At 37.6% G+C, this 16,504-nt stretch overlaps 1 protein-coding gene across 4 annotated transcripts; it reads right to left on the bottom strand.

Annotated features, from left to right (window-relative positions):
• Positions 1-439: 439 nt before the first annotated feature.
• LOC133722101 (BEL1-like homeodomain protein 1) lies at positions 440-5,201 on the bottom strand. Of its 4 annotated transcripts, none has more exons than XM_062148920.1 (6): positions 5,027-5,201; positions 4,369-4,427; positions 2,836-3,744; positions 2,008-2,381; positions 1,847-1,907; positions 440-1,633 (listed from the first exon to the last, which is right to left on the bottom strand). In XM_062148920.1, exons 3-6 carry the CDS (start codon positions 3,652-3,654, stop codon positions 782-784), a joined length of 2,106 nt encoding a protein of 701 aa, XP_062004904.1. In that variant the 5' UTR covers positions 3,655-3,744; positions 4,369-4,427; positions 5,027-5,201; the 3' UTR covers positions 440-781. The 4 variants fall into 4 exon arrangements, with proteins under 4 accessions (XP_062004904.1, XP_062004905.1, XP_062004903.1 ...); XM_062148921.1 differs by lacking the exon at positions 5,027-5,201 and adding an exon at positions 4,620-4,852 and having other exon boundaries at positions 2,836-3,755; XM_062148919.1 differs by lacking the exon at positions 5,027-5,201 and adding an exon at positions 4,620-4,852.
• Between the last annotated feature and the right edge of the window lie 11,303 nt (positions 5,202-16,504).

Genomic DNA, 16,504 nt, shown 5'->3' with positions numbered 1-16,504 from the left:
TTTCTAGTTTGAGGGATATGCACTGTTATATTGCAAGACGTTCTTTAATACGCTTGCTTTCCAAGTATAAGGTTTCCCCAATATATTATAGTTACAGTTACATGTTCTATAAACTGTCTACTTTCTTAGATAGGATTAAAATTCGAGAATTGAACTTTAAATTTAACATTTCGGTAAGATATACTTAAAATTTGAGAACTAAACTCTAAATTTTAACATTTCGAGACGGGACTTATTCTAAAGAAGTGAAGTTAGAGCCTCATTCGAGAAGTAGGGAGGATTGATCAAGGGGCATGTATATTGCAGTGAAGCATCTGTAGAAGAAGCACGCTTATACCAAATTCAGGTCCCATGTCTGTACTATTTCAGTTTAGCTGATACCTACCACTGACCCAAAAGAAAGAAAGAAAAGGGTACACTAGCATACATGCCCGGTTACTTAACATCAAATTATCAATATATATTGGTATACCCATATCACTTAACTAAGGTTTTACACCAGTCCATCTATCCATCACCAAAACTTACAAAATAATATACAATCCTCAACCATATGCTCTCAAATCCTAAGCTGTCTAAGATCTGAAATGGTTATATGCAGAAGTATATACCTATACTAAAGTAAATTCTTCTTTCTATACACTACCATATGCATTCCCTTGTTCCCAAAGTATTTAGAGGGCATCATAGAAAGAAAATTAATATTGGGAAGACCAAAAGCTATGACATGAATGTATATCCCCTGCCAAGCTTCTTCGAGGTGGTCATCTTATTTGAGATATCAGGCCACAAAGTCTGGCAACAATTGTGCTACGAACCTCTTTCGATTCTGAATGTCGATGCTTTCGAATCCGGCAGAAGAGTGAGGAGCTGAAGTGTTCATGGTACCAAACTGATCATTTGGTTCTCCAATGTGATCAACTCTTCTCCCCAATTGAATGTTTTGGTTTGGGAGAAAAGTTTGGTGATGGGCACCAGACAAGGAGAGGTTTTCACAATGAGGAAGACCAAGAGTGAGAGAGACACCATTGCCTGAGAACCGTGGTGTGAATTGGTCTGCATCGAACCTCCCAATTTCACCAATTGGGTATTGCCCGAAATTCCCAATAAAATTGGTCTGTCCTCCCATGAATGAGTAGCCATCTCTGCTCTGCCTCTCATCCCCAAATTTCATAGAAACTTGCTCATTGCTCACCTCTTGAGGCTTGACATCCATATGGTTCATCATACTACTTGGGGAATGCATTAATTCGGTGCTCCTTGGCTTCTTTGGACTACCTTGTGTGATGCCATCCAATTCTGATGACCCGATGAGGCTGAATCCGGACTGGTTCCGAACAATGTTTGTGGGAGATGTTGAAGCTGAGGACATTGACATTGACATTGATGGAGGAGCAGCAATATGATTTGTGGAAGTCTCTTGTTTGGAATTGAAAGTACTATTGGTTTGGTTCTGATCAGTAGCAGGACTTCTCTCTTGTGGAGGTGTGGACTTTGATGCAGAATCCTCATTGCTCTTGCTCATCTTCTCAGATGATCCATTGAGCTCATTCTCCTTGATTTCCTCCAAGTACATTTCTTCCACCATTGGCTTCCACAGACGAACTCGAGCATTTATAAACCAATTTGAAACCTGCATAATAATCAGTACTCAAACTTGTCAATACAATATCCCTGGAATTAAAAATTCTTCCATACAACCATTGTATACAATCCCTCTCTGGCATCCAGAACTCTTGTGTACTAGTCACACGATCACTTCTTGTGAAAGAATGACTATACAATGCTCTCAAAGAAATAATTCTGACCTAAATGAGTAAACATTTAAAATGTGCAAAGGTTTTACCTGGCTCCTAGTAAGCCCTGTTTGTTTTGCAAGCATATGCTTGTCTGAATCCTTTGGATAGCTGCAACCAAAAATTCAGTCGCTGTTAGTCCTTAGTAGTGAAACACGAATGTCACAGACAATTGAGACTAATTCAGAGATACAATTATGAGAGTGCTTACGGGTGCAGAAAATGTTCGAAAAGCCAAGCGCGAAGAACAGAAACAGATCTTTCGGGCAATCCTCTTTGGGGTCTCCAAGCATTGTGCTGGATCATTCCCAACTGTTGGAGAGCTCTTTGCTGCCTGAGCTGGTGGTCAACATATTTGAGCCTTGAACCTTCAATCTTCCCCCCACTGCAATCCTCTTCGCCTAAGCTCTTGTTGGCGGCTCGAATTTGGTTTGTTATTGCATCTTTCAAGCACCTGAACTGCTTTGAGATTGTTTGAAGTGCAAGAGCAGTGTATGTTCTTGCTGAACCAATCCCGGATGCTTGCTCGAACGACGAAATTACCATTTGCATCTGGCGATGGTACTGTCTGTACCTTTGATCCACCTAATTCAATCAACAAACAAAATTGTTACCCTCTCTGTTGCTAGCATGTAAGAATTTAGAAGTTCCTTTAGAAGAAATAGGTTTTTTTTTTTAGTTGAATGGTGTTAGACTTTATTGATAACTAATAAACAGATTAAGGAATACATTTCTCAGATTCTATTACATCTTGAATGAAGGAAGGAATATTAGACCAAAAGAAAGCTTGATCAAGATCTGCAGCATGAGCTGCCAATTTGTGAGAAGAAATAGGTTAAAGCTTCTGAAAATACTGATAGTAAAATAACGGGAAAATGACCGTTTTAACTGCATCTAACAACATGTTCATGACAAGAGACACAAAACCCCCCCCCCCCCCCCCACTAGTATTAAGAAACCCCTCAATCATCATCAAGTAGTAGTAGTACTAAAACTATAGTAATAAACTATACGAGAAATTAAATATTAATATGCATACCTCATCAAGCATGCTGATGAGCTTTCCCTTCTTCATCTGAACTTCCTGCCTCTCTGCAGTGCTTAGCTCTACAGCACGCTTCCCACTATCTTGATCACCGCCGATCGAACCATCTCCGGCGGCCGCCATAGAAGACTCGGCCATGGCCTTACTCTGGTTCCCATTACCCTTCTTAGGCAAGTCAGACCTCATCCCATTTCCAACGTTCACAACCTCATCAAGAAGCTCCTGTGCAGCCTTCAAGTACTTGGAGCTCAGCAACACGCTCTGCATACCCGAAACCCCATTAGTCACACCCGAAGCCGAAGAGTTGGACCCGCTCGAAACCCGAATATCCTCACCAGTCGGGACTTCCCGATCAGCGCCACGGAAGGACCCGAACCCGGGCTGCTGGGACGACAGACTCAGGGACAGACCCTGCTGGGCGCGTGGGGTTTCACGCGCGGAAGGGTCGATTGAGTTCCAGAGCGCGTACTGAGTCTGAATGCGAGGCATGAAGGCGTGGAGAGCGGCCATGTCGTGGTGGGGATGCATGGACTGCGAGTTACTGGGGTCCTGAGAGGACACGGTCGGGAGCGGTATGCCGACAAATTGCTGGGTGTGGGAGGGCGGCGCGTGGGGGAGAGTGGAGCCCTGAGCGAGTGGATTGGCCCCAGCAGAGTTGAGGAAGACAAGCTGGTTAGTCGCTGCCGACGGTGACTGTTGCTGTTGAGTAGTATCCGAGTACTGGACGTAACCACCGTGGTTCATGAGAACCAGAGTCTGCAAGCCGCCGTCGGGGGGTTGGATTTCCGAGTTACCATGAAAGTACGTCGCCATCGAAAGTTGATCTTGTGTTGCTGATCAGTGGAGATTGATGTGTTTCTGTTGTTGTTATTGTTGTTGTTGTTGTTGTTGAGGTTCACTTCACTGAAAAGAGACTACGTTAGTAGAATAAGGGCTTGATCACATCATCACACACACCCAACTAACCCAATGGAAATTAACAAACACCAACACACGACCAAATGAACACGCCACTCCCTCTTTCTCTCTCTCTCTCTCTCTCCCTTGTTTCTCTACCATGCATATAAGTATAGGTATGTCTGTATGTGTATGTAGTTGGAGTGAAACGATTTGTAACTTGTGAATCTAAGGAAGTCAATTATGTCCATGGATTTAGGAAGTGAAGGGATTGGTGGGAAAAAGATCGAAGATGGATCAAATATAAGCATATATCTGATCAGGTCATACACTGATCGGATACTCAAGTCTGGGTTCGAATCTCCTCCCCTCTTTTGACCTCAGGCGTAAACCAAACCAGATCGGAATAGGATTTCGGCTTCTGGGTTTTGTTTCTTGATCATCAAGCAGCTAGAGATTTACTGCTCGAAGAAGTAAGAGAAGGGAGAGTAGGATATGTAGCTGTGTTGGCTTTATATGGAGATAAAGAGATATGGAAAGAGAGAGAGAGAGAGGTCGGGTGATTGAGAAAGAGAGAGAGTGAGTGAAAGGGAATTGATTATAGTATTTGTTGAATAAAAATATTAGTACCTGCTGGTGTGATTGAAATCTGATGAGTATACACGTGCTTCATGATCACAATCTCTGCACTGCAAAGGAAAGAAGAATTTCACTAACAATGACACAAAATCCATGAAAGGTTTCGAGAGAGAGAGAGAGGGAGGGAGGGAGCTAGAGACCGGTGACTATAAGCAGTTATAGCTACAAAACATGAGAGGTAGATAGATATGGAAGGATTGACATATACATGAAAAGAGAATTGAAGCACCAAACCAACCTACCTGTCTATAACCATGTGTGATCTGTATATCTATCTATGGAATATTGGGATTTATGATTTATCAGTCCCTTCAATTCACATACATAATATAGAGAGAGAGAGAGAGAGAGAGAGCGAAAGAGAGAGAGCTAATAGGGGAAAAGCAAACTCTGTCAGACTCAAAATCTCTGCAACTTCCCCCACTGAAAAGGAAAAAAGCAAGTAAAGAGAGAGATGGGGTTAAAAAGGCAGCTGATAGAGAAAAAGAGACCCATCTTTATTTATCACTACCTCATTATCCACACATTTATGATCATGACTGCCATTATTTTTTTCTTGTAACAAAAATAAAAAATAAAATTTTGGTTTAATTCTATGACAATTATATTAGTATTAGTTTTTAATTTCTCACTTTTTTGGGTGAAGTACCTGCGAATTGATCAGAACTGGAGTCTGGAGAGAACTTGTGATTTGACCCTCCCTTTTCAAATCATTTGATGCAGCCAGGCATCCTTTGATGAGAAACAGAGAACTTTTTCAGAGAGAGAGAGAGATGGATGGAAATTATGGGCGTGCTGTTTTAACCAAAATTATGTATAAAAATATAAATTTCTTCATTTATTTCATCAAAGTTTGTCAGAAGATACAAACAGCTGAAAAACGAGGAAACGTCTCCTTCCGCACCAAAGCTTAATAAAAATAAAAGGGAGGAAGGATGATGATGAAGAAGAGGGATGTGGAAGGGTCCTATTCTTTCATTCAATATTAAATATCTGCTTGTCTTTTTCATACTGCATATAATTTGTTTTATAACGTTTTATTTTGTGATATTTTTTGTGGTTGGATTCCAGAGTTTGAAGATAAAGCAATTAAATTGCCAAGGAAACACAGGACCAACCACCATAACACCCACTTTAATGCTCATGAAGGTAAGGTGTGTTTGTCTTTATCATTTACCCCGCATATAAAGCATACCTCAATACATGCATGAGTAGAGAATAACCAATTACCAATTTAATTATTAATGCATGTGTAATCCAATTTGAGTCCTTGGTGCACGTCTCTTTTGATTAAAATTCTAAATATATTTTTTTTACGTGTATATATATATGCGCTAAATTAAGATGTCCTTCAAATAATGAGTTCAATGTTTTTTTTTTTTTTTTTTTTGAAAGGACGAGTTAGATGTTTTTATTTTTGAGTTAGGATTAATCAATCTAGTGTGCAAAGCTTTGGAGTTTTAGTTTAGGGCATGGGATTTTGTTTTAGTGTTTCTTGTTAAACAACGACAAGCGTGGCTTGTGGCCTACTATTGTACCGATATTATCCTAACTCAACTACCCGATAGGGATTGAGTTTTAATCACAAAAGGACTCAGTACAATTGGGTGTGTGTCACCTACTTATAAGTTATATTATCTTTTGTCACTTTTCTAATATGGGATCTTTCTTCTCCATACCCCCTCACGTGCAACCTAAATCTAGGTCTGCACGTGAAATCAATTAACAAATCCCACACTGTCCGTAATAATCTAAGGCTTACATCAGACACTTGGTAACAATCCAATCGGAATCTTTTCGATAGCCAATTCAATGAACTCAAATCAGATCCATGACAATTGAAGACGTGATTGGAGAAGGACCCGCTCTGATATCATGTTAAACAGCGACAAGCGTGGCCTGTGACCTACAATTGTACCGATATTGTCTCAACTTAACCACCCGTTAAGTATTGGGTTTTAATCACAAAAGGCCTCGATCGGTACAATTAGGTGTGAGCCACCCACTTATAAGTTATATTATCTTTTGTCACTTTTCTAATGTTGGATATTTCTTTTCCAACATTTCTAAAGAAAGATTAGCTGACTAATTCAATGTCCAAATTAGTAAAAATTTAGAGTTTTAGTTAATGTACACTGAAAATGTAATGATCCAAGGGGATGCCTAAGTTACCAAAGGTCAGACTCAAATACAAACCAATAACACTACCCAAACATGAAGTGGCACAGCGGCTATGAGTTGTGAGCCTCGCCCATTTGTCAACACAGCAAGACAACTCATGAATTGGCAATCAAGCGATGAAGATGGTGTAACCTAGGTTTAGATCAAAGCGATCTAGTTAGAGACTAGTATGCGCAAATAACAGAACCGAAGGAATCAACATTCAGTGTGATCTGGTCAGGGACGAAGTAGTTGAATCCAAATTATATGTATAGGGGATTGAAGAAGTCATACACCACCGAAATGGAACACAAGAGGCCTAGGTATTTGTTATTGAATGTGTAATCAAAAGAGCATTGTTTGTCTGAAAATTATTATATCGGTGCAAGTGCACGTCGGTGCACTGAATCCTCCCTCCTGTGTGGGGTTTTTCTTTATTATATTATGTGATTTTATTATCATTGTCATCATTAAACATTTTTTTTTTGTTACATTGGAAATGAATGATCGAATCTCTAACCGACTTAATCGTAAATAATATTTACATATGTAATTAAAAAATATACAAATAAACTATATGGGAGCTTAGTCTTAGTTTATTGTTGCTTAGTGTGAGTTATAATCCTTTAATGGATGTTGTGATTGCAGTCATTTGTAATTGCAGTTTATTGAATGAAATTTACTTTAATAAAATAAAATAAAAAAAAAAAAAAACCTATATGGGATAATTATTTTTTCATTTAACCCACTTCATTTCTTTTATGAAGTGTCTTTTAGGTGGCCTTTAAAGGCTCCTTAAATGCTCATTAAAAATTCGTTAGAATTAGAAAAGAATAATAAGAAACAGAAACTTGCGGCCTTCATTCAAAATAAATAAAAAACTGCGAAAACCCCTAAAAGAAACACTTGAGGGTACAGAACACTAATAACAAATTAATAACTTTAAATAATTACCTCTTCACTCAATAGCAGGCAGTACACCCTGGAAGGACAGAAAACAACTGCCTAATTAATTAAGAATTAATCCCACCTACACAAGCCCCATTTTCGATTTCCCAAACCTTAATTCCCATGAAGTTTTCCATCACCATCTGTAACAATGATGGTACCAGAATCAACTGTGACAAAACTTTGAAGTTCCTGATGTTAAGAGGACGGACAGCACCATTTATCTTTGAAAAAAAATAATACGACATTCATTTTCACAATCAACAGGCACCATCAACATATAATAATATAGGGTTTCTGGAGTAGTGAGAGTAACAGGCTCCTGAGGATCAACTGTCATCTCCCCAAATCGATATTAATAAGAGTAATTAAATTTTTTTTTCTTCTACTTTTCCTATGATTGCATCATGAAAACTCGCAGGAACTACCTATCAAAATCTGTATATATCTGCAGGAATATGACACCAATTAACTCTTTTTCCCATCTCCGCTGAAACAAAAGGCACAGTCATAAAAAGTGTGCTAACAATATTATGTTGACATAATTTATGTCACTCATCCGAAGTACCTAATTGGTCAGGTACCACCCTTCACGTAGGACAATGGAAAGGGTACTCATCTTTGGAATAGGGCCAGTCATTCAGCCTTTGATAGACAATAACAGTCCATCCACATCTGATTAAACAAAATTTCACAACAGAACACTATTACCTACGTTATACTATTTTTACACCCACGTACGTACCCCATTTTCTTCTTCATGGAATAAATGGAAAAGTATCCCAATTTGCACAGAACATCTTTCTCCAACTGTTTTCACAAAACTTGTCATTTACCCTGAAGTTTAAACTTTACAGTAGTGGATGAAGTTAACAATCATCACAGTGTTCATTAGTTATCTACTTCGTAGCTGGTCCTATTAAGCTGTTTTTCGAAAAGCTCAGTTGAGAATTAGAATTATATGAATCACTAAGCATTTTTTAGAGGAATTTTGGTAGCCAGTTATTCACAGCATTCTAGTTTTAGAGATGAAGTGAAAGAAAGAATTCCAAAAGAAAACATTGAGTGAAATTCACTTAGAGAGACACCTCCACCAAATGGAATATATCCTTCTTATGCATCTTCCAGTTTTTATTTTTATTTTGAAATATGTGGTCATCAATATTTTTGTCAAAAAAGAAATTGAGAATTCGGGACCATAGAATTTCAAAATTAGCTCACTCAAACAATTCTAGTTATCGGTTCATTGATTAACAAGGTCATAATTGAGATTTTCAAGAAGCAGAGGCAACAGGTTAAAAGTTTGTACTCAAAGGAGTCCAATTTTGTCTCATTTTATAAACCTCAAGTACCGAAGTATCGTACTGATTGCATAATTGAGGACACTGCTTTGATAGTTTATAAACTTAAGACAATAAAGTATTAGACGAATTACGTAATTGAGGTATTGAGGTATCGTTTTAATAATTTCTAAATTTGAGGGATAAAATAAAGTATCCTGTGAAATATAGATGAAATATTGATGTTTCCCATTGGGAATCCGTTGAAAGGTTTCTTATTACTTATAAGAACTTATAGTACAAAGTATTTTTATTCTTGGACAATACTTCATACATTCATTTCATGAAACCATTTATTCCTACAACCAATACGAGCAAACCTCAACATCTAAGTATCGGGGAATATTTTATTGAAAAAAAAAAGTATCGAGGAATAAGAAACTCCACATTAAAATTGAGCTCTTGGCACATGCTCTTTTCCTAAAGGAACTAGGTTAGCAAATTCCAACCCGACAGGCTAAGAAAACATAGCTCCTCATAACATTCATAGTCCAAAAGGGCATCTAATTAATACCAATTATTTCCTCACAAGTAATCAGTGTCTTACTTATATTTTTTGTGTATGCCATTGCTCTCTTAGGATCAAGAAACTTCTAGGTTAAAATTACTTTACAAAAAATTGTACAAAGTTTAGAGTTTGGGGCTAACTACTAAGTAGTATAATTTCATTAGAAATTATTAGTAGTAAATAGATTAGGCACTCCATGGGAATTCAAGATTACTATTCTAATATTGAGCCCATCTAACACTTTACCACACATTATTCATCGCGTTATCCACATCAAACATGTGACACTCTAAGGTCTTCCCTCATATGCATGCACTTAATGTTGTTATGGCCGTTATGTAGTAGAAAGTAGAATTATAAAGGTTTTGAAATTGCAAGAATGAAGGCATTAGAGTTTAGGGCTAATGAGCTTCTTAGTGTTTATTACAGTATACGTTGTCGGGATGATAACTTGGTCTGTATTATGGGTGCTGGTTGGTCTAGACACGGATAAACCTTTTGTCCTGCATGACAGGTATAAATTCTTTGATTCTTACTCTTATGAATTGAAATTTGAATATGAAGTGGTCTTTTGTGGGTAATGTGGTTAATTTGAGCATGGAAATACAGGTTATTGGGACCTCTCCAATGGGCAGATCCGGTCTTGTTGATAGGATTGTCTTTAGTAGAGGTGACAAATTGGCCGCTTGGTCCGACCACGATACGAGCTCGACATGATCCAAACACGATTAAGAGTGGGCCGGACTAAGCCGAAATATATTGGCCCAAGGGCTGAGCCAGGCCGGCCTGAGCCTGGCACGAATGATTGTGGATCAGCCATTAGAAATATAAAATATAAAATTTTATTTATAAATTTTATGACATAAATAATTTTTCTAAATATTAGAAATATGTTTATTAAAGAAGATTAACATCCCACTAATACAACTATGGAATGTTGGAGTTGTGAAGTTGGTGTCGGCGCCTGCAGATTTGGAGGCGATCAGGCTCTACGTCGTGGTGTCGGCTGTTTGGCGTCAGGTCTGGGCTGCTGCAGGCGATACCTTAGGTGGTGTCGGATTATTATGCCGTGAGTTTGCAGAGCTCTGTGGCGGCGGCAGGAGGGTTTGCTGTAGCGCCAGCAGTGATTGGGCCAAATTTGGAGTTGGCTGGGATTGATTTGTCAGTCCTAGAGGTGAGTGCGGCGGCAGGCTACGAGCAGGAAGAGATGCCAGAAAAACCGGCGGGAAACCTTAGTTTGAACTAGGGCTAACTGCTGGTTTGACCGAGCTAGATACTAGGCTGGAGGATGTGACTAGGGTTTGGGGTTGATTTTCATGGACCGCTGGCTATGATTGGGCCTGTTTGTAAGGGGCTCAAATTGGGCTATACACTGCAGACCTTTAAGAAGGGCCCGAGGAGCAACCTGTCGCCGAGGTTGTTGGCTATTGAGGAGGCTGAGGAAGGTGCTGGTTCCAACCCTGTGGGGGAGGGACTAGCCCTTTCTTAAGTTCTCTAGGATTTTAGACATTCTGGACTCAAGTCTTTTGAAGTAGGGGTAATTTCTATAGGCTTTTCTAAGACGCTTCTAGTTGATATTTGTACCACAATTGCGTGATTGGCAGATTAGACTAGATGAATATATTTTCCTTAGAGAGCGAGATTATTCTTGCTTAGTTTAGGCTTACTGTTCAGCGAGCGTCCCTTTAGACTTTAATGAGTTTAGTTGTGGCTTAGATAGGTTACCCAGTTTGTCCTGGAATTCCTTATGTAAGTTCTGTTAGACTCTGTCCTGTTTTCATGGCTTAATTACTAATGAAATCAATTCTTTTTCAAAAAAAAAAATAATAATAATACAACTGTGGAATGAGGTTTTCTTTCTTTATGCGATTTAGGAGCCTGAATATTTGGATGGGAGAAATCAAAAGAATTATCATAAGCTCAATTACGCTAGTCACAAAGTATTCCATTTGGCGCAACCAATAGGTATTTCTTTTTGAAACCCTAGAGCGCCGTTTGCCGCTCCAAACCCTAGAATCCCTAGAACTCCATCTCGGCCATCCTATGCCGATCTCCCATTTCTTGATCAATTTCCCGACCCAAAACTGGTCGTCTCTCATCATCACCATGTCCACCATTGAGTCTATCACAAAAATTTTTGCTACATTGTTGGCTATTGCAGGCAGCGATGTTATCAACATCTCAAGAATGGATGAAGGAGGTGCACAACGAAATGCACAGTCCTTCCTTGTGCACCCTCTGCCTAGGAAAAAAGTGGAAGCTAATGATCTGAAGCTTTATTTTCATTTGTGGCAGGCAAGTACCTTGATCTTGATCACAAACTTTTTGACTCTATAGGTTACATTCGGGTTAGGGTTTGCATGATATTTTGAAACCCTTCTTCCTGAAGAGAGAAAAAAAAAAAAAAAAACTCTCAAGTTTGCTCAAGGTGTTGAACATGAGGTACACTTCCCTTTTGAAAATATGGTTGGTAAATGGAAACAATGCAATCTTGTGTTCCATGAAGATAGGGTCTGTCTTATAACCCCTGAAAAAGCTTAGACCATGGAGGCCGTCAAACCTGTGGTACGCCGGCTTCCACACAACTTCACAAGTAACCATTTTCAAAATGGTGCTTTTCGATTTCAGGGTGTCACTACTCCAATTTTACCTTCTGTGGATAGAACCTTATTTCACGCTTAAGAGCTATAGTTCAAGAAGGTTACAAGCATCTACTCATTGAAGGCGACTCCATGACTCTAGTTGACAACATAACACCCCCCCCCCCCCCTTCCTTAGAGAATCAAGGCTAGCATAGATAGTATAAAGGCTCTCATTGCAAACTTTGATTTTGTTTTGTTTCCTTCAAACATTTATTTAGAGAAGTCAATGGTGTGGCTGATGTCTTAGCTAACTTAAGTCATGAGTTTATGGACACTAGAATTTGGTTTGGTATGGTTGTAGGTTGAGGGCTTCCTCTACCTACAACCTTGATCGGCTTCAGATCGATTGTAGTAGAGGTTCTTCTTTGTAATTCATTTTCTCAAGCAATAAAAAAATAAAAATAAAAATAAAAACTTGAAATTTGATCGTTGCCATGATCACTGTAAATCATCCGACATACACAACGTAAATCACTATCATTGTAAATTAGTTGGTAATTTATTAAACTTGGCTTTTAATTTCTTGTACACGGGAGTACCAAATGTCCCCTAAATGGTATAACTAGTTCGTTTGAATCATACAAGTGGCACATATCACATCTCAAAAGTAACCCTAAATCCGAAACTTCTCTGCCATATTACTGTGCACTGTCTCTCTCCCCAAATATGTCTTTGCTTATTAAGTTATTACAAAAATATCAAAGTGGGAACGGCCCCTTCTGTTTGGTCTATCCTTTTCAATATACATAGATATACTTGTTATGAGACTCCTGCTGCTTGTCTCTTCCTTGAGAGCTCCAAGTTTCTTTTCTTAAGAAAATGACTCGAAACGAAGAAAACATTGAAAAAGCTTTGGATTTGTTACTTAAACAATTCCATATACTTGTCAGGAAGAGGCAAGAAGAAAGATTAGAAAGGTGAAAGTCGGTTTGTGGAGATACAGGCACAAAGCACATGTGCAAGAGTTTCAATCATCAAAAACAGATTCAGTTGCATCATCATCATCATCAAATATCAATACCATTCGCAACCCGTCGTCTCTGAATAACATACTATTATTTGTCACCACCATCATTTTCCTCCTGATTTGGGTACATTCGTATATAAAATTTGTAACTTCTCAAGATTTGGGTATAGCTGAGATACCATACTATAAAAGGAAATGATTGTGATTATCAGCATGAACTGCTCTAAACTTGTTTGAACCAAGAGTGAAAACGATAAGAGTCGTAAGTTACCATAAATATTATATATATATATATATATATATATATATATATTCTATCATTAAAGTGAAATGCATGTGATGCACCACTTACTTATGTAGAGAAAGTCTTGCGTACGGCAGAGGCAAGGAACACGTGGTACGGGTTGACCAATCAAACCCTTTAGTAGGGGAGTATTTTAGGTATTTCACTTTAAAAAAACAGGGGCAGTTTTGGAATGAAAGAAATTTTTGGTGGGTTCTGATTGGGCAGCCGCACAACGTGGTGCGGCTGCCGTATGTAAGAATTTTTCTATGTAATATTATATAAACTAGTAAACTACTTATATGGGTGGTGTTACTCGCATACTCATTTCCTCTATATCTATTACTTTAATTTAATTTTTTTTTACAAATTACCTTAACTACCCACCCTTGCAATTCTGTTTTTTTTTTTTTTTTTTTTTCTAATTGGCAAATCAATCATCCTCAATTCCTAAACCCTTATTTTCTTGCAGACACAGAGAACTTCAAAACTCTTTGCGATTTTCTCTTTTCTTTTCCATCAAAAACTTTTCTAGCATAGTCATTATATCTCTCTAACGTGATGCTTTGAAGTTTAATTATGGCAGAACAATCAACTTTAGACCCATCTTTGAAAAAAAATTTACATCTGATTTGCAATGGAAACATGGAAGAAAAATATGAGTTTAGGAATCATTCGATCCCCTTGAATCCATCATTCATGGTAAGATTCTAACTGAAATTATTTGATATATTTCAATCCATCACTCTCCGCTAAAAAAATCAATTTCTCAGCAATTTGGTGGACTAGGAGCTTTAATTTTGTGCGTTCTGTTCGTCTTAGTTTGATTTTGGTATGACTTGCTTGCTAATCATGGTTTTGATTTGTGTTGATTGATAATTTTGAAATTATTGACGCTTTGATTTCATTTTGACTTTAGTCATATCATCACTCTACAAAATGTTTTATGTCATTGGGAATGGTATCTTGAATCAACGTTGCTTAATCAAATGTGAGAGGTTTTGGATCTCCTTTAGTTTAGGTGATATGCTTATATCTTTCTTCAGTTTTGTATAGTAGTCATGATAACATACCTAAATCCTCAAACTCAATTACATCGTGATTTTTCATCTGTGCCCTAAACTTTGCCACACTAATTGCATAACTTTTGACAAATTGCACTTCGTCCTACCCATCAGGATTTTTTTTTCCCCCTAATCAGCAATGACATTCACGAGAAAAATTGGTTTATTGTATAATGATGTTAAATTCATGATTGACTTGCTAAATAGAAAAAAGAAAAAGAAATTATATTAAAATAATGGAAAAATAGAAGGGGTGTGTGAATAGAGAAAATAGGTGTGCGAATAACACCACCCTTTTTTTAATGAAAAAATTACTTTAATATGACATCACCAATTATTTTATATTCATAGACAAAATTCTTAACCACACTTTGAAACTTGCACTTACCCCCTTTAGTGTCTGAAACTCTGAATTGATATCATATATATGCGTGTGAAGATATATGTCAAGTGAGAACACCTTTGTAGCTTTCAGCTAGTGTCGAACGAATTTTGCTGGTAATCTCCCAGGGTTGTGTACCTTAGCCATGCTGGCTTCTTAGGTTACACCATGACAGCATGCCTTTAAAGTATTCTGCTAAATAAGGGATGTATCAGTTGTTGCTGTTGGATTTGAACATGAATCCCCTACCTACTGTTTTATGAGGTGTAGAAGCGTTGCAAGAAGTATTAGATGTTGAGTTTAATATACCATGTTTTCACATGTTTTGGGACTTATAATTTCTGTTTCTTAGAATGTGTTATGGTAAATATGAGTTGATAGAATTATTTATGTAGCTAATTCAAATTCGAATGAGTTATTACATATAATTTTAGTCTTCAGGAATAAAACTTATGTTTAAAAAAAAAAAAATAATAATAATAATAATATAGTTTGTAGTTTGTAGTTAAAGATTGCACCAAACAACAACAAAAAGACTAGGAGAAAAAACTTTGTGACTTGTGTCATCGGAAAAAAAAAAAAAAAAAATTAATATTGTACCTATCCACCTCAACTACGACGTGGTAGTACAGAGAGGGAGAGAGTCAGACATGGCCATGGTTCTCTAGCGCATTTGATTGTACTTCTCCTAGCTCTCACCGTCTTACTTGTAATCTGAAGCATTCAATCATGTTTCATTTGTTATGTATTATGTTAATTTTCACAGACAAAATCTCCATACAATTATTATCCAATTAATCCGTTGTTAGGCATAGATTAGAGATGGCAAACGAGCCGCTAAGCACGAGCACGGCACGGGCCCGGCACGCTTAAAAGAAGCCCGGTACGACCCGAACACGTTAGAATAACGGGTCGGGTTGGGCCTAGGAATATTGGCCCATTGGCCCGGCCCGAGCACGACATATTGTGGGCCGGCCCATTACAAACACAAAATTTCATTTTGTTTTTAAAAATATTAAAAAACCACAATGATGAGATTTGAATATTAGATCTCTTTATTTAAAATCTCATGACAATTCCACCAATGCTATTTCTTTTATGTTGTCAAAATAGTGAAATAAAACATTATCTCCTTGTTTTGACATAAAGTATTTTTTCTAAATATTAAATATATGTTTATTAATAAAGACTAATCTTATAATAATAGATACTAAATCTTCATTATATTAATAAAGATTAATCTCACAATAATATACTAAAAGCAATATATTTTGAGTTATTTTTTTCTTTCTTTCTTTCTTGTAGTGGAATATAAAAAATTATTAGAAAATTAATCTTAAAAAGCTAAGATTAAGAAAAACATTATAGAACTTAATTTATTTTAATTTTCTAAATAGTTAAATAAAAATAAATTTTATTTATTCAAATTAAGATTTTAAAATCGTGCTTTATAGTGGGTAGGCACGAGCACGGCCCGTTTATTGATCCGGCACGAGCACGGTCCAGCACGATATGGGCTCGGGCCATGGGCCGGACCGGGCTTAATGTTTAAGTAAATGGGCCGGCACGATAATAAATGGGTCGGCCCAAGCACGACACGAAACACGACTAGGCCCGCTTAAAATGGGTCGGGCCGGCCCGTTTGCCACCTTGAGGCATAGTGGTCAAATATTACAAGCAACAATAGTCTGCTTTACAGTTGTGTTTTGTTATCTTTTGTCCATCTCTTCAACATCCATTAGGGAGATTATTGCCAGGATAAAACTGATACCTCCACTAATTTGCTCAAATTTTGTTATGATTTGGAGATTATTTTGAAATTTTCTAAACTGA

The sequence above is a fragment of the Rosa rugosa genome, chromosome 7 (assembly GCF_958449725.1).
Source record: "Rosa rugosa chromosome 7, drRosRugo1.1, whole genome shotgun sequence".
NCBI lineage: Eukaryota > Viridiplantae > Streptophyta > Magnoliopsida > Rosales > Rosaceae > Rosa > Rosa rugosa.
This window is presented reverse-complemented; position numbering and strand designations above follow the sequence as displayed.